The sequence below is a fragment of the Oncorhynchus mykiss genome, chromosome 1 (genome assembly GCF_013265735.2).
Source record: "Oncorhynchus mykiss isolate Arlee chromosome 1, USDA_OmykA_1.1, whole genome shotgun sequence".
In the NCBI taxonomy this organism is placed as follows: Eukaryota; Metazoa; Chordata; class Actinopteri; order Salmoniformes; family Salmonidae; genus Oncorhynchus; species Oncorhynchus mykiss.
Window position 1 is genome coordinate 62,005,856 of NC_048565.1, and position 22,099 is coordinate 62,027,954.

Here is a 22,099-nt window from a genome sequence, read left to right on the forward strand (position 1 = left end):
TATTCACACCCCTTGACTTTTTCCACATTTTGTTTTGCTACAGCCTGAGTTTAAAATGGATTCCATTTATATTTTGTGTCACCGGCCTAAACACAATACCACATAACGTCAAAGTGGAATTAGGTTTTTAGATAAATGAAAAGCTGCAATGTCTTGAGTCAATCATTTTTCAACCCGTTTGTTATGGCAAGCCTAAATAAGTTCAGGAGTAATAATGTGCTTAACAAGTCACATAATAAGTTGCATGGACTCACTCTGTGTGCAATAATAGTGGTTAACATGATTTCTAAATGACTACCTCATCCCTGTACCCCACACATACCAATGATCTGTAAGGACCCTCAGTCAAGCAGTGAATTTCAAAGACAAAATCAACCAAAAAGACCAGGGAGGTTTTCCAATGGTTTTCTCAAAGAAGTGCACCTATTGGTAGATGGGTTAAAAAAAAAGACATTGAATATCCCTTTGAGCATGGCGAAGTTATTAAGAGACTTAGAGACTTACCCAGAGATACTCACAGTTGTAATTGCTGCCAAAGGTTATTCTACAAAGTATTGACTCGGGGGTGTGACTACTTATGTAAATGAGATATTTCTGTATTTCCCTTTCAAAACATTTCCAAAAACATGTTTTCGCTTTGTCATTATGGGGTATTGTATGTAGATGGTTAAAAAAAAAGTTGAATTCAGGCGGGAACACAACAACATGTGGAATAAGTCAAGGGGTTTGAATACTGTAAGTAACACTGCCTGATTTGTTCCTGACAGATATTTTAGAGGGCAGTCATTTGAAATGTTATGACAGCAGAACTGTGTGTCATCGTGTTCTCCGGGGTATGAGAGGGGGAGAGTTGTTCCTCTGAGGTGGTCTCTGAGGGAGAGCTCGGGAGGGGTATGCCACGTAACGCTCCTCCAGCAAACTCTCAACAGCCCTAAAAAATATAACAGATAACCACATAGTTACACTTGGCATGACAAATTAAACAGAGATGACCCCCCCCCCCCCCCCCTGAATTAGCATAATAATACAAAACGCAACAATACGTCGGTTTAAACTAGAGATATCTGTTTTTTTCTTCATTGGATGCGTCTCATTCCACCGCACCCGTCTACGTCGCCCTTCCTTATCTGCAGGCCGGAAGGTGACCGAGCTAAAGAGGTGTTTGTCAGGTCACGAGACATCTCGAAAATGGGTCTTCTCACAAAATCGTCTGTGGCGATCCGAACGGTTCGGCTTACAAACTATTATGGCCCCTCTATGGAAAGATGAGACTCTCACGAACACAATTATGTTTTGTCTTGGGACTCGTCTGAAGTCTGAACAGCTGATCTGCCAACTTCTGTCTGTAGCGTCCGAACTAACTGTGGAGAGGTGGTACACTCACAAACACTTACATGTCGATTGTTTTGCTCTAGGACTCCAACAGGCCTCACGACACTCGTCTGAAGGTACCAGTCGACAAATGAATGGAAGTATATATGGACACTGTTTAGCTATAGGGCCGACACTTCAGAACAAACTTCTGTTGTTCAATGTAGTGAATGTTATTCAATGCGTTTGTATGAGCTACTAGCCAAATACACATTTTCATCACATCATTTTTTACATATTGTTGTGTTATCATTCAAAATCAAATGGCTAAATTATCCTTGGTATGACCTTCTTAAAACAATTCCATATGTTGATGTGAGACAAACAGTATTTCCAGTCATTTCAAAAGAGCGTCAACTTACAGTCAACTGTAAGTGCTGTTACTGTGAAGTGGAAACATCTAGGAGCAGCAATGGCCACACAAGCTCACAGAACGGGACGGCCGAATGCTGCAGTGTGTAGTGCGTACAAATGGTCTGTCCTCGGTTGCGACACTCACTACAGAGTTCCAAACTGCCTCTGGAAGCAACGTCAGCGCAAGAGAAGGTTTCCACGTACTTTTGCTCGTGTAGTGTAGCTGATTGTCTTTCTCACCGCTAGTCCAGTCATTTTCAGCTGCAGTAACTGGATATGCATAAATTATTTTTACATTTCAAAATATAGCCACAACTTCTAGGGTAAAGAATCATGAGAGTGTTTCGTGTAATCATTAGGGTTGGGGTTGGTTTTGTGGTCGGCAATTTGTGATGCTTATCGACTCGGTTTACCCACGTGGTTTTATTTGAGATGCAAGTTGCACGTAACTATCAACATAAATATATTCTGGGCGGTTTCATTACAATTAGGAAGAATAAATGGTAACACTGCTTTTGAATACCCTCTTCAAAATGCCTGTTTAACTCCTTATGAGCAGTGCATCATGTATTATAATGGACAACTTAGGCGCTAATAACTGCTTATAGACATCTATGACTACATTCACACTGCATTTTGACCAAGGCTCTATAATGCAAATGTTCAAATGAATACAGGTGAACATGAAACGAGACATTTAGAATAAGCGTTGTTATGTTAAACTCTTACTCAACATCTATCCCTCTCTCTACCATGTGACACGTTTTTATGTTTGCGCATGAAGAAAATGTCGAACTTGTACATAGCCTATCTTCACACTTCAGGTTTCCTCTCTGAACACACAGTCAGTGGTGGGCCATTATTTCCTCGTTATCGCTTCTGTCATCTAACGTTTACCGCTGCGTGTAGCCGACAGTGTAGAATACTCACTGATATGTTTCTCAAGTGTGCGTGCCTTTTCAATATGTCGTACTCTGAACTGAAACTATTGGTTTGCATAGTACTCTTTGTTGAGCTGTTATCTACAGCATTAATAAATCACATTGTGATATTGTAACATTGGTTGTTATACTGCAATATTAGACCCTCTGTGACCCTAATTGTTTATAATCATCATATTGCTGTAATACCATAAATGGCATGTTTAAGTTGCACTTTGTTGTTGATTTCTGTGAGGAGGAAGTCGCCTTCGCTGTCTATGATGATGTCATATTACTGATTCAATGTTGCCTTTCTAGAAATCCCATATTGCATTACATGCAATATAACATTCTGTAATCAGCTAGTTCCAGTGATCCTGACACAGGAACGTATAAAAAGGCCTCTCTTATCCAGAGAGCGGGCTTACCGGTCTGGGAGTCGTGGTGGGATTCTGGGGGGAGGAGGTAGAGGTGCGGCCTCAGCGGGCCGTGGGGGTAGAGGGAGTGGGGGTAGAGGGAGGAAGTCTGCTGTGTCCTTTCCATGGATCAAATCAATACACAGCATAAGTAATAATCAGGGAATCTACAAAAGCACTGTCGCAGTTGACAGATTGTAATACATTGACAAGAGTGCATAGTAAAGAAGTACATTGTGCCTTCATAAGTATGCTTGTTTTTTTTTCGCAATATGTCAATCACAAATGTACTGTAATGTTTTTTTTTGCGGTTAGTTGATTCCATCGGATTGAATATCTCTCCAGCAACAACATGTATGAATACGAATAAGCTATTTAGCCTTGTTTACTGAATCGTGGATTCACAAAGACAGAAATATACTAAAAGTGTTTTGTGTGAACTGGGCCTTGAAAAGACTTTAAAGAACAGTTTGGTCTCACCTCAAAGTCAGGCTCAGTTCCGCTGCTGTAGCTAATCGTACTATGTGTGCTGAGTCTGTTACTGCCAGTACCTGGGGAAAGTAAAAGTCAAAAATGTAAGCTCAGGAAAGGAAGAAACACTACAAGTAATTGTGAGACAGTTTTTTCAACAAGAGCTTGTGGTGGGTTGCTACGGGCAGCCAAGAGTGCACATTAATAGCTAGAGATGAAAGCCACTTAGAGAGAGGAGCTGAATTGAGCAACAATAATGGGGAGAGTAATATGCTACAGGTTTTCATCTTTTGGACATAATGACCATACGGGATATGGAAATATTCAGAGTTGGTCAGCAAAACGAACGGCCAATTGCGTTTCAGAGTTCATCACTTCTCCAAATGAAAAGTGTATTTCCAAAAGCACTATCTTGGTACTAATACAGATTTTTTTTGATAATAACAATAATATAAACAACATCAAAACGACAAAAAAAGTACCAACTTAGTAATGACGTCGGTTGTCATTTTGTACTACCATTTAGGCTCATAGTGACATTCAAACGACAGAGATGGTACTCACTGGATGTGCTGGAGGTACTGCCAGTCTTCCAGGTGTCTCTCTGGCTTGACCGGATCACAGGAGGGGGTTGGGCAATGACCCGTGGGGTGGGCTCGTACACAGAACACTCCACAGCCATGTTGGCGCCCCAGGGAAGGTTCCTCTGTAGTGGGGCGGTTATCTCCAGACCTCACAGGGTAGAGGCCAGATCAACAATAAGCATCACTCATCAACAATAAGCTAAATATCACACCTTCATTGATGTTACAAAGTACCAGTGGTGACCTGTCATTCAGGGCAGGTGGTTCTGAGCACCAACTGTTTAGCTATTAAAAAAAATATTGTTGTTGCCTGTTTTGCATGTTATTTTGGCATTAGTACTTGTCACATATCAGTTTGCAAACATGGTCTCTTCGTTGCTTTTTTGAGTAAGGCAGCACCAAAATGCAAGTGTTTCAGCCTAGCTCAGTGCTTTCTGTAGTGGTGGGGCAGCCAGCGGAAAATATGGAGCGTAAGTGTTGGTAATGTTGTTCTCTAGTTGCGCCCATGTCACTCATGGAGACACTACGTCACTGCAAAATCTACGGGTAGAGCTCGAAATTTCCAGCCCCTTGGGTGCTGCCATAGAGTTACATTAAGTGCCCATCCAAGAAGCCTAAAGGTCATTGGCTGCAGATAAAATGACGTCAAATCATGTTATATCTACCGTAGCTTTGATTGGACTGATCGTGTGTGATCGGGTGGACGAGTGGCGCAGAGGTCTAAGGTATGGCATCTCAGTGTTAGAGGCATCACGACAGACTCTGGTTCAATTCCAGGCTGTATCACAACTGGCAGTGATCGGGAGTCCCATAAGGCGGCGCACAATTGGCACAACGTCGTCTGGGTTAGGGTTTGGCCGGGGTAGGCCGTCATTGTAAATAAGAATTTGTTCTAAACTGACTTGCCTACTTAAATAAAGGTTACATTTAAAAAATATATATTTCAAAATCTTAGCTCGCAAGCTAGCAGTCATCATCATGAATGAAGTTAATCATCTACTGGCAAATCCTTTTCAATCCTTGTCATATAAAGAGAAATTATAAAGATAAATTAGAGATAAAACGTATCGGTGCTCATCGGCCATTGGACATAAACATTACACAACAAGTTGGAAATCGCAAATTCAATAATGAGTGGTTTGGAAGGAATCAGTGGCTAACTGAAAGCTTTGCAAAGCAATCACTAGCCTGCTATTCAGTGGAGTGGGTTTGTGGTCCAAGTCTGGGTATAAGGGTCTCTTTTCCATGCTTAAAAGGATAATTATTCAACAACATGGGCCAGAAAAGGTTGAATACATTGGCCATACTGTCAATCCAGCATGACTTCAGGCTTCAGTGAGTTTTCCGGGAACTCTGAAAAAAACAAGCCCCGACTGGGAAAATATGGTCATCCAACTCGGAATTCCAAGTCGGGTACTTGGGCCTCTTTCTAGAGATCCGACCTTAAGATCATTGACGTCATGATTCGACCTTGTTTTTTTCAGAGTTCTCAGTTGTCTTGAAAATACCATAAATCCAGAGAATGCCAGACTGTAATGACAAAATTACGAAGGACCGTCCTGTTCAAGTGAGCACATCACAACAAGATGTCCAAAAGTGTCTTGTATGGTGCTGCTTAAATGATGTAATATGCCGGGGAGATATGTATACTATAGCTAAGAAAGTAATACTAAGTGTATGTTGTGTAGTAAACTGTTAGTAACCCATGTGCCTCACCCTAATAATTTGGTCCATTTCCCCCTCATAATTTAGCCTAATGGTCTGACTTGGTGGTGCACTTGTAGCAGCCTTTAGGCACCTTTAAAGACATGTAAAAATTGAATATTGTAAGAGCTTTCAATGTCTGCTTATATGCCCCCTTTATTTACCCTACTGTTTACCCTACTGACTTGGTGTACAGGGAGAATACTGTAAGAACAGCGCATGTTCTGAATTCTGTCTTTGTACATTTCAAAAGTGCTGAACAAATAGTTATATTGACTACATCTGTCCTAGCTCGCTTATTAATGTCTTAATCGAAATAACGGATTGCCTCTTATCCGCTAGTCATCCCCTTATGCCATAGTTTGTACATCTCAATTGTCAGTAGAAACCACATTTGTTTCAGCAAGTCAGCCATATCAGCTACTGCCAGACAAGGGTTAGCTGTTAGCCAGGTGTAGCAGTGGTAAGGATTCACCACATGGTTCTGAAAAGAAAGCTCTGCTTTTGGGGCCATTTTATGTAGGCCCTAACAGTTTGTAGTCACCGTTTGTCACTGTCATAGTGCAATTAATGTATTGTGTGTAGTGGCTTTGCGGGCATCTAACATTACAATTTGTAGTTTGCCCCACCAAGATATACACTGCTCAAAAAAATAAAGGGAACATTAAAATAACACATCCTAGATCTGAATGAATGAAATATTCTTATTAAATACTTTTTTCTTTACATAGTTGAATGTGCTGACAACAAAATCACACAAAAATTATCAATGGAAATCAAATTTATCAACCCATGGAGGTCAGGATTTGGAGTCACACTCAAAATCAAAGTGGAAAACCACACTACAGGCTGATCCAACTTTGATGTAATGTCCTTAAAACAAGTCAAAATTAGGCTCAGTAGTGTGTGTGGCCTCCACGTGCCTGTATGACCTCCCTACAACGCCTGGGCATGCTCCTGATGAGGTGGCGGATGGTCTCCTGAGGGATCTCCTCCCAGACCTGGACTAAAGCATCCACCAACTCCTGGACAGTCTGTGGTGCAACGTGGCGTTGGTGGATGGAGCGAGACATGATGTCCCAGATATGCTCAATTCGATTCAGGTCTGGGGAACGGGCGGGCCAGTCCATAGCATCAATGCCTTCCTCTTGCAGGAACTGCTGATACTCCAGCCACATGAGGTCTAGCATTGTCTTGCATTAGGAGGAACCCAGGGCCAACCACACCAGCATATGGTCTCACAAGGGGTCTAAGGGGTCACAAGGGGTCTCATCTCGGTACCTAATGGCAGTCAGGCTACCTCTGGCGAGCACATGGAGGGCTGTACGGCCCCCCCACATGGAGGGCTATGCGGCCCCCACACCATGACTGACCCACCGCCAAACCGGTCATGCTGGAGGATGTTGCAGGCAGCAGAACGTTCTCCATGGCGTCTCCAGACTGTCACGTCTGTCACATGTGCTCAGTGTTAACCTGCTTTCATCTGTGAAGAGCACAGGGCACCAGTGGCGAATTTGCCAATCTTGGTCTTCTCTGGCAAATGCCAAACATCCTGCACGGTGTTGGGCTGTAAGCACAACCCCCACCTGTGGATGTCGGACCCTCATACCACCCTCATGGAGTCTGTTTCTGACCATTTGAGCAGACACATGCACATTTGTGGCCTGCTGGAGGTCATTTTGCAGGGCTCTGACAGTGCTCCTCCTTGCACAAAGGCGTAGGTAGCGGTCCTGCTGCTGGGTTGTTGCCCTCCTACGGCCTCCTCCACGTCTCCTGATGTACTGGCCTGTCTCCTGGTAGCGCCTCCATGCTCTGGACACTACGCTGACAGACACAGCAAACCTTCTTGCCACATCTCGCATTGATGTGCCATCCTGGATGAGCTGCACTACCTGAGCCACTTGTGTGGGTTGTAGACTCCATCTCATGCTACCACTAGAGTGAAAGCACTGCCAGCATTCAAAAGTGACCAAAACATCAGCCAGGAAGCATAGGAACTGAGAAGTGGTCTGTGGTCCCCATCTGCAGAACCACTCTTTTATTAGGGGTGTCTTGCTAATTGCATATAATTTCCACCTGTCTATTCCATTTGCACAACAGCATGTGACATTTATTGTCAATCAGTGTTGCTTCCTGAGTGGACAGTTTGATTTCACAGAAGTGTGATTGACTTGGAGTTACATTGTGTTGTTTAATTGTTCATTTTATTTTTTTGAGCAGTGTACATGATAAAATAGCCACTGCAAAGTACACTACATGACCAAAAGTATGTGGACATCTGCTCGTCGAACATCTCATTCCAAAATTGTGGTCATTAATATGGAGTTGGTTTCCCCTTTGCTGCCATAATAACCTCCACTCTTCTGAGAAGGCTGTCCACGAGATATTGGAACATTGCTGCAGGGACTTGGTTCCATTCAGCCACAAGAGCATTAGTGAGGTCCGGCACTGATGTTGGGCGATTACTCCTGGCTCGCAGTCGGCATTCCAATTCATCCCAAAGGTGTTCGATGGGGTTGAGGTCAGGGCTGTGTACAAGCCAGTCAAGTTCTTCCACACCGATCTTGATAAACCATTTCTGTATGTACCTCGCTTTGTGCACGGGGACATTGTCATGCTGAAACAGGAACAGGCCTTCCCCAAACTGTTGCCACAAAGTTGGAAGCACAGAATTGTCTAGAATGTCAATGTATGCTGTAGTGTTATCAACCATGAAAAAACAACCCCAGACCATTATTCCTCCTCCACCAAACTTGACAGTTGCCACTTTGCATTCGTGCAGGTAGCGTTCTTCTGGCATCCTCCAAAACCAGATTTGTCCGTTGGACTGCCAGATGGTGAAGCGTGATTCATCACTCCAGAGAACGCATTTCCACTGTTCCATAATTCAATGGCGATGAGATTTATACCACTCCAGCTAACGCTTGGCATTGCCCATGGTGATCTTAGAATTGTGTGCGGGTGCTCAGCCATGGAAACCCATTTCATGAAGCTTCTGTCGAACAGTTCTTGTGCTGATGTTGCTTCCAGAGACAGTTTGGAACTCGGTAGTGAGTGTTGCAACCGAGGACAGAGGATTTTTATGCGCTACGCACTTCAGCACTCGGCTGTCCCGTTCTGTGAGCTTGTGTGGCCTAGCACTTCTCGGCTGAGTCGTTGTTGCTCCTAGATGTTTCTACGTCACGATAACAGCACTTACAGTTGACCGGGGCATCTCTAGCAGGGCCGAAAAGTGCCATCCTATGACATTTCCCTGTTGAAAGTCACTGAGCTCTTCAGTAAGGCCATTCTACTGCCAATGTTTGTCTATGGAGATTGTATGGCTGTGTGCTCGATTTTATATACCTGTCAGCAACGTGTGTGGCTGAAATAGCCAAATCCACAAATTTGAAGGGGTGTCCACGTACTTTTGTAAATATAATGTATTTCCATTTCAGTGTTTTACAGCAACTGCTAAGACGTCATCATGTTTTGTATCAAATATGACCTTTGATGCTGTCTTGTGACCTACAGAATCGTAGGCATAGTCAAATATCAAAATAAACACTTTTCAGTAACCCTGACAAATGAAATGTAATTGCAAATTGAAGTACAAACTATGCTCATCACATGTAGAGACAAAGTGGAGCTAGTAGTCTCCAAATATTCTTACCGATCTCCTTCCCAATCTTCTCCCTCTCTTTGTGGCGTCTGGTGATGCTGCCTCGTAATCTCTTCAAATTTTCCTGTAAAAAAAAAGGAAGTAGTTTTTTCAGGTTGTCGTTGTACACCCAGAGGCTAGGCTTGGTCCACAGAAAAGATCTGTTTCGTGTGTTCTGCCAAGAGATTTGAGTATGAACTATAATCTACTACTGTACCTGTTGATTACGCAGAGACTGAGATCTCCTATCCTGATCAAACTGCCAGGCCTTGAATTCCTTGACAGCATCATCCACACTCAGGACCCCCACCTTCACCTTCTCCTGCAAGGCAATGAGCTGCCTCTGGCCTTGGGTCTTCACCTCAGCATAGGGGTCGTGGGAAGAGGAGGTGGAGGCTCCATCTCTCACAGGCCTCACTGGAGGTTTTGGAGGCACATACATTGTTTACTAATTAGTAGAGAAGATGTGATTCAGGACAAATTAAATAATCTAATCTGCTTTTCAATTTGATACATACCAGTGGACGACTCTGTTTCTCTGAGGTCCGTCTGTGGACTTGATTCTTCTTTTGCTGAAAACACTGTGAATCAAAAATCATTGTTATTCACCTCAACCTAAATTACTTTACACTGGTTTGACAACTCATGCACTAGCTGATACCTTGGGAGAACCCTTTAGCCATCTACCTCTTGAAATGTACGTCTTGGACTCCTCAGGCTCTGAAAATGTTACAGGTCTTGGAATGGGGGCTGGTGGACGGTTGACAATTTCCGGGAGATAGCTTGCACTCTCGTCCAACGTGTCATAGATTTGATCAGAAACACACATGTTGTAAAGTTCTTCGTCCTCAAACCCCTCTGGTTCTTCCACCTGGTCTCCCACCTCTTCATCAGTTGTATCCTCCCCAACTTGGGGCACACCTGCATCAGGTTTACCTAAAAAGAAAAGCCACGTCATTTGTAAAAAAAAGAGAGAGCCAGGATCTGAATATCTAGACTATAAACCATACTTGAGTCCACAAGTCCAATTACAGTACAGTACAGTACAATGCAGTATTTTGCAAATTTACCTTGAAAAAATGTTCTAAGTATGACTTCCTCCGGGTTATGAGACTCTCCTAATGCCTTCTCCATGTCCTCATCTGAGGGAAATAAAATATTCATAGATCTTCAACATCATCATTATCATTAACTCCATCATCATCAAAGATAAATGGTACTTAATGTGATTAGTCATAATTTAGTCATACATAGGTCTTCCCCGGAGTCATGGTTTAACTCGGTCATGGTCTCATAGATGTCTTCTTGGCACCCAGGGTTTAGGGAGTCGTTAATGATGTCTTGAGAAGAGTTGGACATGGTCTCGTAGATGTCTTCTTGACACCCAGGGTTTAGGGAGTCGTTCATGATGTCTTGAGAAGAGTTGGACTCGTACACCTCCTCATCTTCTTCCGCCGTGCCAGCTGTCTCCTACCGAGTAGACATCGTGAACATAGTCTTCACTGAAGATATGTTTTTCAGAAAGCTACAACCATAACATTTACCAGTAGCTTTGCATTCCTTCTTGTGCAATTCATAGTATAAGCATAATGCATTTCCATTTGGTATAGGTGACTGAGCTGGCTGTGGCCATTGACATAATCGAGTTCACACTTCAGAGATGAAAGATAAATACATCACGGAATGAATATACTAACAATGGACTTACCACAAAGTAATCTATGAACTGTCTCAGTTCAGAGAAGCCACTCCTCTCTGCCAGTGTATTTGGGTAATCTCCATTCTTATTCATCACGCTGTAGGCCTGTAAGGCACCTGGACACTGTAGCAGGACTGTTGTCAGCTTCTTCAGCCCGTACTTTGCTGCAAAATGAAGCAGAGTGGGAAGCTCCTCCTTTCGCTGATCTGAGTGACACAAAAAGTCAAATTAATCAATGTCATCTATTCCACTTTTTCTGAACGTTCTTGAGGACTGGAAAACTATCAGTTGAACTTGCAAAAAAGTGAAACGTTGCCAATTCATCTAGTACACATTATTTATTGATCTTTTGGAACTTAGATCACATCCCTGGATGTCAACATATATCAATGGGTGTGGACAACATTTTTGGACCTCCAGATAAGATTTTTGTATATGATTAGATGGGTCGTTCCACACTCTTATAAAAAATGGTTCCATAGGGGCTATTCGGCTGTCCCCATGGGAGAACCCTTTTTGGTTCCAGGTATAACCTTTTTAGTTCCAGGTAGAACTTTTTGGGGTTCCATTCCATTTTTGGGGTTCCCTCTGTGGAAGGGTTCTACATTGGAACCCGAAAGGGTTCTATCTAGAACCAGAAAGGGTTCTACCTAGAACCAAAATGGGTTCGTCAAAGGGCTATCCTATGGGGAGAGTCGAAGAACCCTTTTAGGTACTAGATATAACTTTATTTTGCACGAATCGAGAGCCTTTTGGATAGTGTAATTTTGTCCCCCAAAAATGTCACCTTATTTTAACACTGTTATAAAGAGCACATGTTCAACTTCATGATAACCATGTTTTCCCATCTCCAGAGCTAAAAAAATAAATACAAATCACTATAAAAGGTGAATATTAAAGTAACAGGGTTGACCGTAACAGGGTTGACGATTTCATCTTAATTAAATCAGCCATAACTCCCCTTGTCACTGGGGGGAATGGAAGCTTGTTGTGTGTAATAAGGAGGGGCAATTGAATACAAGCTTAACAAAACATTTGAACTTGTTAAAACATTCCCAGCCTATCTATCTATGGGTAACAGTGTTGTGCTCGACATGCTTAGCTTTCGTCCACAAAACACCAGGAAACAGACAGAAAAAATACACTATTACTTGACTTTTAGATGTTCAATATTTCTTTTAGAAACATTTCTTTAAAAAATACTAGTTTTACCATATTAAAACCAGAGTTCAGTTCAGTTAAAGGATCCACCTTAAACCTGAAGGACAAATGTAAATTAGTCACTAATCACATGGAATAAATAATAATCTTCAGAAATGACTTTGTCAAAGCAACAAAATGAACTAGGGCTTTACAGTGATAGTGAAAACATAGGGACATTTTTTTTGTTAAGTGGGTTAACATTTTCCAAAAAGGTCTAACAAACTTGACATGGGACATACCACAATTGGGATTTTTAAGAGAAAACAAACATTGTATTTTTATGAAAATATACTACTAATGGATTTTTTTTTGCATGGTTTAATTTGAGTGTAGATGAATGTGATCCAACTGTTAAATTGAGTGTTTTGTCAAAATGTACACACATAATGTCACTAGGGCATAAACGGCACACTATTTGTGGAATGGTCCAGATGGCATTTTTTTTATGTCCAGATAAAATTTGGGGATGATAAGTGGCCATGTCCAAGATCACATTTGTGGATGTCCACATAGAACGTTTTGATAGTCATTGACAGGGGCCATGTCCCAGAATATTCATATGTCCCATATGGGATTTTGGGATGATTACAACAGGTGAATGGAAGAGAGAAAGTTTTTTACTAAGTGTCCCATTTATCTAATTTCATAACCATAACCCTAGTCCCCCTAATCTGATTGACTAACTGTCTGCTAAAATGGGTTTAAGTACAGTGCATTCAGAAAGTATTCAGACCTCTTCACTAAAGCAGGAAGTACCAGTGACTCGCTCGGTAAGGAATTGGTTCGATGACGGAGACGCTAAACTACAGGTCTGTTTTGCATATACTGGAATATGTTCCGGGATTCTTCCAATGGCATTGAGGAGTACACAACGTCAGTCACTGGCTTCATCAATAAGTGCATTGATGACGTCATCAATACAGTGACCATACGTACCCCAACCAGAAGCCATGGATTACAGGCAACATACACTCTGAGCTAAAGGGTAGGGCTGCCGCTTTCAAGGAGCGGGGCGCTGAGAAGAAATCCCGTTATACCTTCCGATGAACCATCAACAGGCAAAGCGTCAATACAGGACTAAGATTGAATCGCACTACACCGGCTCTGACGCTCGTCAGATGTGGCAGGGCTTGCAAGCTATTACGAACTACAAAGGGAAGCACAGCCACGAGTTTCCCAGTGACATGAGCCTACCAGACAAGCTAAATAACTTCTATGCCCGCTTTGAGGCAAGCAACACAGAAGCATGCATGAGAGCATCAGCTGCTCCGGACAACTGTGTGATCACGATCTCCGTAGCCGATGTGAGTAAGACCAGGTCAACAAACAGGTCAACATTCACAGACGGATTACCAGGACGTGTACACCCAGCATGCGCTGACCAACTGGCAAGTGTCTTCACTGACATTTTCAACCTGTTCCTGACCGAGTCTGTAATACCAACAAGTTTCAAGCAGATCACCATAGTCCCTGTGCTCAAGAACATCAAGGTAACGTGCCTAAATGACTACAGACCCATAGCACTCACATATGTAGCCATTAAGTTCTTTGAAAGGCTGGTCGTGGATGCTTCAGATTACATGTTTAAAAAATACTCATCACTCTACACACAATACCCCATTGTAACAAAGTCAAAACAGGATTTTAGAATTTTTCGCAAAAGACCCTTTGCTACGTGACTTGAAATTGAGCTTAGGTGGATCCTTTTTCTATTGATTATCCTTGATATGTTTCTACAACATGATTGGAGTCCAGCTTTGGTAAATTCAATTGATTGGACATGATTTGGAAAGGCACACCCCTGTCTATATAAGGTCCCACAGTTGACAGTGCATGTCAGAGCAAAAACCAAGCCGTGAGGTTGAAAGAATTGTCCGTAGGGTGCCGAGACAAGATTGTGTCGAGGCACAGATCTGGGGAAGGGCACAAAAATGTTCTGCAGCATTGAAGGTCCCCAAGAACACAGTGGCCTCCATCATTCTTCAATGGAAGATGAAAACCTGCTCCAGAGTGCTCAGGATCTCAGACTGAGGTGAAGTTTCTCCTTCCAACAGGACAATGACCCTAAGCACACAGCCAAGAGAACACAGGACTGGCTTCAGGACAAGTCTCTGAATGTTCTTGAGTGGCCCGGCCAGAGCCCGGACTTGAACCCGATCGAACATCTCTCTCTGGAGGAACCTGAAAATAGCTGTGCAGCGATGCTCCCCATACAACCTGACAGAGCATGAGATGATCAGCAGAGACGAATGGGAGAAACTCCCCAAATACAGGTGTGCTTGTAGCATGTTACCCAAGAAGACTTGAGGCTGTAATCAATTCCAAATGTGCTTAAACAAAGTACTGTGTAAATGGTCTTAATTCTTATGTAAATATGACATTTATTTACTTATTTTTGTACTTATTTTTCTTCCCAATATTGTGATATCAAACTGGTAGTTACAGTCTTGTCCCATCACTGGGGTGACAGGGTAGCCTAGAGGTTAGAGCGTTGGACTAGTAACCGAAAGGTTGCAAGTTCAAATCCCCAAGCTGACAAGGTACAAATCTGTCGTTCTGCCCCTGAACAGGCAGTTAACCCACTAGGCTGTCATTGAAAATAAGAATTTGTTATTTTTGTTCTTCTGACTTGCCTAGTTAAATAAAGGTAAAAAAATAAACATTTAAATCACTGTAGAACTGCTGATGTGTAGACAAGCAAATGTATCATTCCATTATAATTTCTGTAAAAAAATGTTAACACTTACATGCAGCCATATTGTCTTCCTCTAGCTGTCTGATTCCAAACACATGAAGTCCACTTGCAGGGATCCTGCATTGTAATGAGTCTGTCAGCAAATTGTCAAGTGACTCTGTGGTATTGGATGTTAAATTGAATGCCTAGAAACACAGAAATGAATATTACACGATTAAATTAAATATTATACGTCCAGCATAAAGAATGTAATCAAATATTTTTGGTCTGTGTGAGATCACACCTTCAATGTCATTGAACAATGTCTTAATAAAAATAATAATACAAACACATTCATTTAGAGTTGATGAAAAGTGAATTTGTCAGTATTCAGTATTGTATTTTTAGGTAACAATTTATTTGGACAGTGCTTAACAGACTATTTGCAGTAGCAGTTCAACAGTTCAACTAACTCTCTACGAACCCTAACCCTATCCTAGCCCTAACCCTAACCCTAACCTTAACCCTTAAGTTAACCCTAAACTTAACCCTTACCTTAACCATAGCTCTAACCTTAACCATTACCCTAATCCTTATTCTAAACCTAAATCCTAACTGTAACCTTAGCAAACAGTTGCTTATCTACAGATGGTCACACTATCAACAAACTATCTGTAGAGCACCTACAGATGGACTATCCGGACTATCCAAATAAAGTGTGACCTATTTTTACTCTATACGGAGCTAACTCTCACCTGACACATAAAGTTCAGGGGAGCAGCTGCATGTTCAAGATAACGGCTGATTTCTCCCATGGCTGTGTAGTATGTTACAGGCATCAAACAGACTGGTGAGTCGTTGCTATACAGAGTGAGTGACACCTCTCCTGCTGGCATATCTGGGAAAGATAAATGTTATCTGAGTTAGCGTCCTGTATTTCTACTGTATTTCTACTGTATTTCTACTGTAAGATTGGCTTATCAAATCACTTCAAATGATTCACATTGGTGGAAAAAAATGTCTCACAAAAGGAATGTGATAATGAAATAGAATAATAAGTCAAAGTGAAATAGAAGACTGGGGTAAGTGGTCTAAAAGTTCCGCTGTAGATTTGTGATCGAAGGCCTCTGAAGGTAGTTTTTTACTTACCAGGCGCATTAATACTGATAGTGTATGCATTCTCCAAAATCCCTAGAACCCGTTTTGCAGTTGAATCTTCAGAGGCAAACACCACCTCCATTTTCAACTGGTTGTCCAGTTTATTAGAAAAGATTATAAAAATAGTTGCATGGTCCTGTAAAACAGGTAAAAAAAAAAATTGCATTCTATGCTTAATAAAACTGCCATTGCGAATAAAGTTGTCCTGGGCTGATTACAATTTGAGGGTGATTTGAAGTTGTGCCTTGATATTAATCAATGAATCATTTTTTTTTTTAAATGAACCCAAAATAAACGAAGTAACCAAGAGGCATTGTTGTCCGACACTATACACTCCACAAGCTTTTATACTTATTACAGTATCATGTACCTGTTATGTAAACATTAATCTTTCCTTATGTGGTGCTTTCCAGATTAAATATTTGAACAATGCTCAGTACCATTTCAGAGTTGTCTATATGTATGTTTAAGCGATTCTTACCCCGCATAAAACTCTGTTTGGTTGAACAGTGAGGCAGGTGGGTTGTGTGGGGCTCATTTCCTGGTTTTGGTGGATCTCTGTTCTCACATCGTCATTGTCGTCCTGGACACACTCTGGTTCTGTCACTGACTCTTCCTCTGTCCCCTCAGCTTTGGGGTTCATAACCACAGGGATTTCGCGCTCTGTTTTTGCTTCTGTTTTTGCTGTAGCTTCCGCCTCATGTTCAGCCTCTTCTGTATTACCTTTGAATACAAAGTCAAAATAAAAGCCTATCATCACTTGTTCTCAGTTGAATATGGATAAATGTGTGAATTTAATTAACAAGACTGTAAGTTCACAACTAGAGGGTATGTGATCCTTTGTGAGTATAATACACTAATGGTAAATGACTCATACACTTTAAACAAAGACACAAAAACTCAAACATAAACTCATCAAGTTATTGTATCTCTGAATGTTATGAGAATCTGGCTATATACTTTCACGTTGTGCCCATGGTGAAGGTTTGCTGCTTCCCAAATCAAAAGCCCTGGATTAGCTTTTGATTTGAGGTTGGCGCTAAACTAAAGAGCAAGGCTACCCCACACAGAGCAATCGTAGAAAACCCTGATGCTACGGCCGAAGACAGGAATAAGCACAAGAAGGCCTGCTATGACCTTCGCAGAGTCATCAAACAAACAAAAGGTCAATATAGGAATAAGGTGGAATCATATTACACAGGTTCTGACGCTCGCGGCATGTGGCAGGGGCTAAAATCTATTACGCATTACAGAGGAAGGCCCAACCGTGACCTGCAATCTCAATGTCTCTCCACACTACCCTCACCCACCTAGATAAGAGGAATACCTATGTGAGAATGCTGTTCATTGATTACAGCTCAGCGATCAACACCATTATCCCCTCCAAGCTCGTCACAAAGCTTAGGACTCTGGGTCTGAACACCTCCATCTGCAACTGGATCCTGGACTTCCTGACGGGCCGACCCCAGGTGGTGAGAGTAGGCAACATCACCTCCACCACGCTGACCCGTAACACAGTGGCCCCACAGGGGTGTGTGTTTAGTCCCTTCCTGTACTCCCTGTTCACCCACAACTGTGTGGCCACGCACAACTCCAACACCATTATCAAGTTCGGTGACAACACGCCAGTGGTAAGCTTGATCACCAGCTACGATGAGTCAGCCAACAGGGAGGAGGTCATTGACCTGACTGTGTGGTGCCGGAGCAACAACATCTTCCTCAACGTCAGCAAGACCAATGAGCTGATCGTGGACTACAGGAAACGGGGGGGGGGGGGGGGGCACACGACCCCATCCACATCAACGTGGTGGCAGTGCAGCATGTAGACAGCTTCAAGTTTCTCGGTTTTCAAATCACTAAAGACTTAAAGTGGTCCAAATTCACACACAGTCGCAAAGAAGGCACAACAGCGCCTCTTGCCCCTCTGGAGGTTGAAAAAGTTTGGCATGGGCCCTCAAATCCTGTAATGGTTCTACAGCTGGTCCATTGAAAGAATATTGACTGGCTGCTTCACTGCTTGGTATGGCAATAGCACCGCCCTCGATCGCATGGTGCTACAGAGGGTTGTGCGGACAGCCCAGTACATCACTGGGGCTGAGCTCCCTGCCATCCAGGACCTCTATATCAGGCGGTGGGAAAAGAAGTCCCGGAAAATCTTCAAAGACACCAAACACCAAAGCCATAGACTGTTTTATTTTCTGCCACACGGCAAGAGGTATCCCCAAGTAATACGACTGATAGATAAGTAGCTAATAAAATAGCTACACGGACTGAGTTTACCTTGTGTCTTTATCAATCTTTTATTTCAGTATGCACACTCACGCACACTGTCACACCAAGACAAATAAACCCTATCATTAGCTCACTTACAAATAATATGCACATACATTTATACTGACTCTACACACCCGCATACCCACTCCCATACAAGCTGCAGCTACTCTGTTTATCTTATATCCTGTTGCCTAGTCACCTTACCCCTACACATATCTACCGCCATCACTCCAGTATCCCCGCACATGTAAAAATGGTACTGACACTTACTTGACACTTATTTCCAGTATATAGTATGCTAATTTACTTATCATATTCTTATTTATCTTCTTCTAGTAACAGATTGTTATTGATTATTGCATTGTTGGGTTTTTTAGTTTACAAGAAAGGAATTTCACTGGACTTGTGCATGTGGCAATAGAACTTGAAACTTGAGACAAAGTTAGGCAGAACAACAGCATGGGTATTATAAAGGCGAACATACAGTCAGCGATAGATTCTAGAATGGTGGAGATGTAAAGAGCAGGTTCGTCTTCAGCATACAGTTTTCTCCAGCTCTGCCAGTTTTCAAACCATTCAGTGGGCACGTCATCGCCCGACATCCCACACAACAGCGCCACCACTCTGTGTGGAGGATGAAGGAGTCTCTGAAAAGTTCCCAGGACTTCAGGGTCATTTAGAATGTCCAGGATTGCTGTTGTCAGCAGCAGCACGATGCATTTACTATTATAGAAAATGTTGAGTTCGCATCCATGTAGCTGGTCAGCACTGTCAACTGCATACAATACGATAGACCTTTTGGGAAACTTGCGTGACGACTTCAAGATCTTCTGCAGATATGTAGCCCATTCCTGAGCCTCGCTAGAATGGACAATCAACAGCTCACACATGTAGTGGAATCCAGACATTGCTGGAAGACAGAAAAATGATGGGATTTAACATCTTATCAATTAATTATCTAAAAAACAATTGAATTGTTTATGTACAGTGGGGTCTGAAATGATTGACTCCCTTGATAAAGATGAGCAAAAATGACTATAAGATAAATAATTCAAATGCTGAGCTTTATTGTATGCACATTTTTTTTTACATGTAATTATTTTATACTAGTACAATTGCTCAGAGAAAGAGATTTTGTTTAAAAAGCAATACATTTTTGGCACCAAGCCTTTTCTTAAAATGTAAGCGTTTGACGCCATTTCCTTAGTTCACAGTAGGGCCATTATAGGGCCTTTTTTTTGCTGACAATTTTGCAGAAATACGTTCTTCAACATGTGAACTTTCAAATGCCTTAATTACAAATATGAATACAAATGTTCAATTATGAGCCTAGTTTAGCCAAGGAGAAAGCACTGAGCTATGTAGGGAGAAAGGCAGGATCCGTGATTGGCTGAGACAACGGAGGGCAATAATAGAGGGACTACTTTCTGGAGGACAATGCCATGCCGACTCATGTGTTTACATGTGAATTCTTAAAGAGATGGAAAACGCTCGGGCTTGTGAACGTGGTGAACATTGATGAATGGGAGTAAACAAAGACGATTTCTCCAGAAAGTGTGAAAGTCAATAATTTATTTTTTCTGCTACTTGTCCCTAAAGTGGGATAACAAGTTTATCAAATTTCAAATGAGCATCATTTCCTCATGCAGTCCTCCCAACTGTGTATCATATACCATTTTGAAGCTCAGAGTCTGTACTTTTTTTTTTTTTTTTTAATGTTTTAAAGCCAATCTTGAAAATTTGACATCGGCTCACCTTTCTGAATTCAGTCACAAATGTTTTATGAGTTGGAGAACACATTGGGAAGGAGCTTAGGCCATTTCTCCGGACAGAATCCTTCCAGATCCTTGATATCCTTCGTCTGAGCCTATCTTTATCAAGGGTGTCAATAATTTAGGACAGTGTATAACTGTACTTAACACCTAAATTCATACATCAAATTATATTAATAGATTTATTTTTTCTCTCTTAAGTTATTTGAGAAAAAGAAAAGTCAAGGTATTAATGCTGGGATTATGCTTAATGTTGCACAGAAACTGTACACGATACCAGGTGTCCAAAACAGCCCGAGCTATGCGATTTCAAGGTTGCTGTGGTTAAAGAATGAATAGGCATGCTGTTTGAGATGTCAGCACTGAGTACAGTCAATAAGTAGCTGAGCAAACACTGACCAGAGTCAACATTGGTCCGGGTAATTTGTTGTAACTCATTACTTTACTTAATCAAGCCAAGTTCACCCTTGTAAAACCTAAAAGGAGGGAGATACTACAGTGTCTAGTACAGTATTATCCAGTATACCACGAAATTCTAAAGTAAGCACTATATGATCAAGGAATATTACAGTGTGTAGTGTAGTATTCTCCAGTATACTACGAAATTCTAAAGTAAGCACTACATGATCAAGGGATACTACATTGTGGAGTAGAGGATTCTATAGTATATTAGTTTTCTACAGAATTCTATAGAGTTTTATAGTATGCACTATAGTATTCTATCGTAAAATATAGTATTTTTTTAAAACGTGGGTTAACCCCAATCCTAAATGTGCTTCAATCATACTGTACAGACATTGTTTTTGCAAAGATATTGCTGAGATCACATGCAAAAACGTGTCACCAATGCAGTTGCCAACTATAACTGCAGGAAGAGTAAAACACTAACTTCCTTATTTCTAAACCAAATCTGTCAATGGTCTTACATTATACATCAGTCCAAAAAAAAATCCATTGCAGTTTTAGGTAGATGTCATATTGAAGTTTCTTAATGAAAACGTTAAATTCTTTAAAACCATGAGTGTGGAGTGAGAGCTTATAGTATTGCTTTAGTTTGTAGAATTTGAAACATTTTGTATTTTATTGTCAGGCTAACGTCAGACAAAAAACAAATAAAGAAGTGTAAGACGTCAAACAAACCTCTTACCTGATTCTGAGGGTGAGACAACTCCATCCATAATTGTGACGTTTGAGAACGGTTGCATCAACTCACCCCACAGCACAAAGCATCTGCCCTTTTTTGAAAGGCTCGTCTTACTTTTTGGAGTTAAAGCCTTTCTTTCTACCCCACAGAATTTAGACTCTTCTCATGAACAGCTTTCGCCAAATAACTCCCCTGCACTGTCATAGTAATAGAAACAGTTTGTTTCCTGCTTATTGGGTGACACTCTGTCACTTCCTTTAAAACAGATGTGACATGTGAGACCTGCCCCTGCGATAAGTGTGAGGGAAATTCAGTTTATTGTATCGTGTTATCATCGGTGTCGACATGATCTAGTGCTTGTGACATGTTTTACATAAGTTCTCTCTTCTCACAAAGTTTGGTTTCTGACTACTAAAACTAAAACAAACCTCAAGTCAAACCAATGACAGAGCAAACATACCAAGACAACAAAGCAGTCATTGTATCTTGTATTTTCCACCCACCCACCCACACACACCCCCACACACACACACACACACACACCTGATAGTTGTCACATTATCCTTTTTTCACTTCCTTACACAGTGTGTGTGTGTGATTTTCAATGTCAACCTGAAAACATCGCAAAAAAGCATGTCAGAGACTGAGGGGGACGTGTGAGTTTACATATTGTCATAGGCATCTTGCGTTCACACATCACTGACATACAACTCAT

At 41.7% G+C, this 22,099-nt stretch overlaps 1 protein-coding gene across 1 annotated transcript; it reads right to left on the reverse strand.

Moving 5' to 3' along the window:
* Positions 1 to 544: 544 nt before the first annotated feature.
* Positions 545 to 21,682, reverse strand: LOC110526424 (phosphoinositide 3-kinase adapter protein 1). Its single transcript, XM_036981964.1, has 17 exons — positions 21,388 to 21,682; positions 18,953 to 19,378; positions 16,676 to 16,917; positions 16,186 to 16,330; positions 15,792 to 15,934; positions 15,110 to 15,242; positions 11,169 to 11,365; positions 10,711 to 10,930; positions 10,531 to 10,602; positions 10,148 to 10,396; positions 9,979 to 10,041; positions 9,678 to 9,877; positions 9,473 to 9,545; positions 4,097 to 4,264; positions 3,542 to 3,612; positions 3,074 to 3,180; positions 545 to 931 (listed from the first exon to the last, which is right to left on the reverse strand). Exons 1-17 carry the CDS (start codon positions 21,443 to 21,445, stop codon positions 817 to 819), a joined length of 2,682 nt encoding a protein of 893 aa, XP_036837859.1. The 5' UTR covers positions 21,446 to 21,682; the 3' UTR covers positions 545 to 816.
* Positions 21,683 to 22,099: the final 417 nt, after the last annotated feature.

Coding starts and splice junctions, on each gene's coding strand:
- LOC110526424 (XM_036981964.1), bottom strand. CDS start 21,445: ATGCAACCGTTCTCAAACGTCACAATTATGGATGGAGTTGTCTCACCC. Junction 10,397..10,530: donor ACTTAGAACATTTTTTCAAG/GTAAATTTGCAA, acceptor TTTTCTTTTTAG/GTAAACCTGATGCAGGTGTG. Junction 3,613..4,096: donor CAGTACCTCCAGCACATCCA/GTGAGTACCATC, acceptor TACTTTCCCCAG/GTACTGGCAGTAACAGACTC.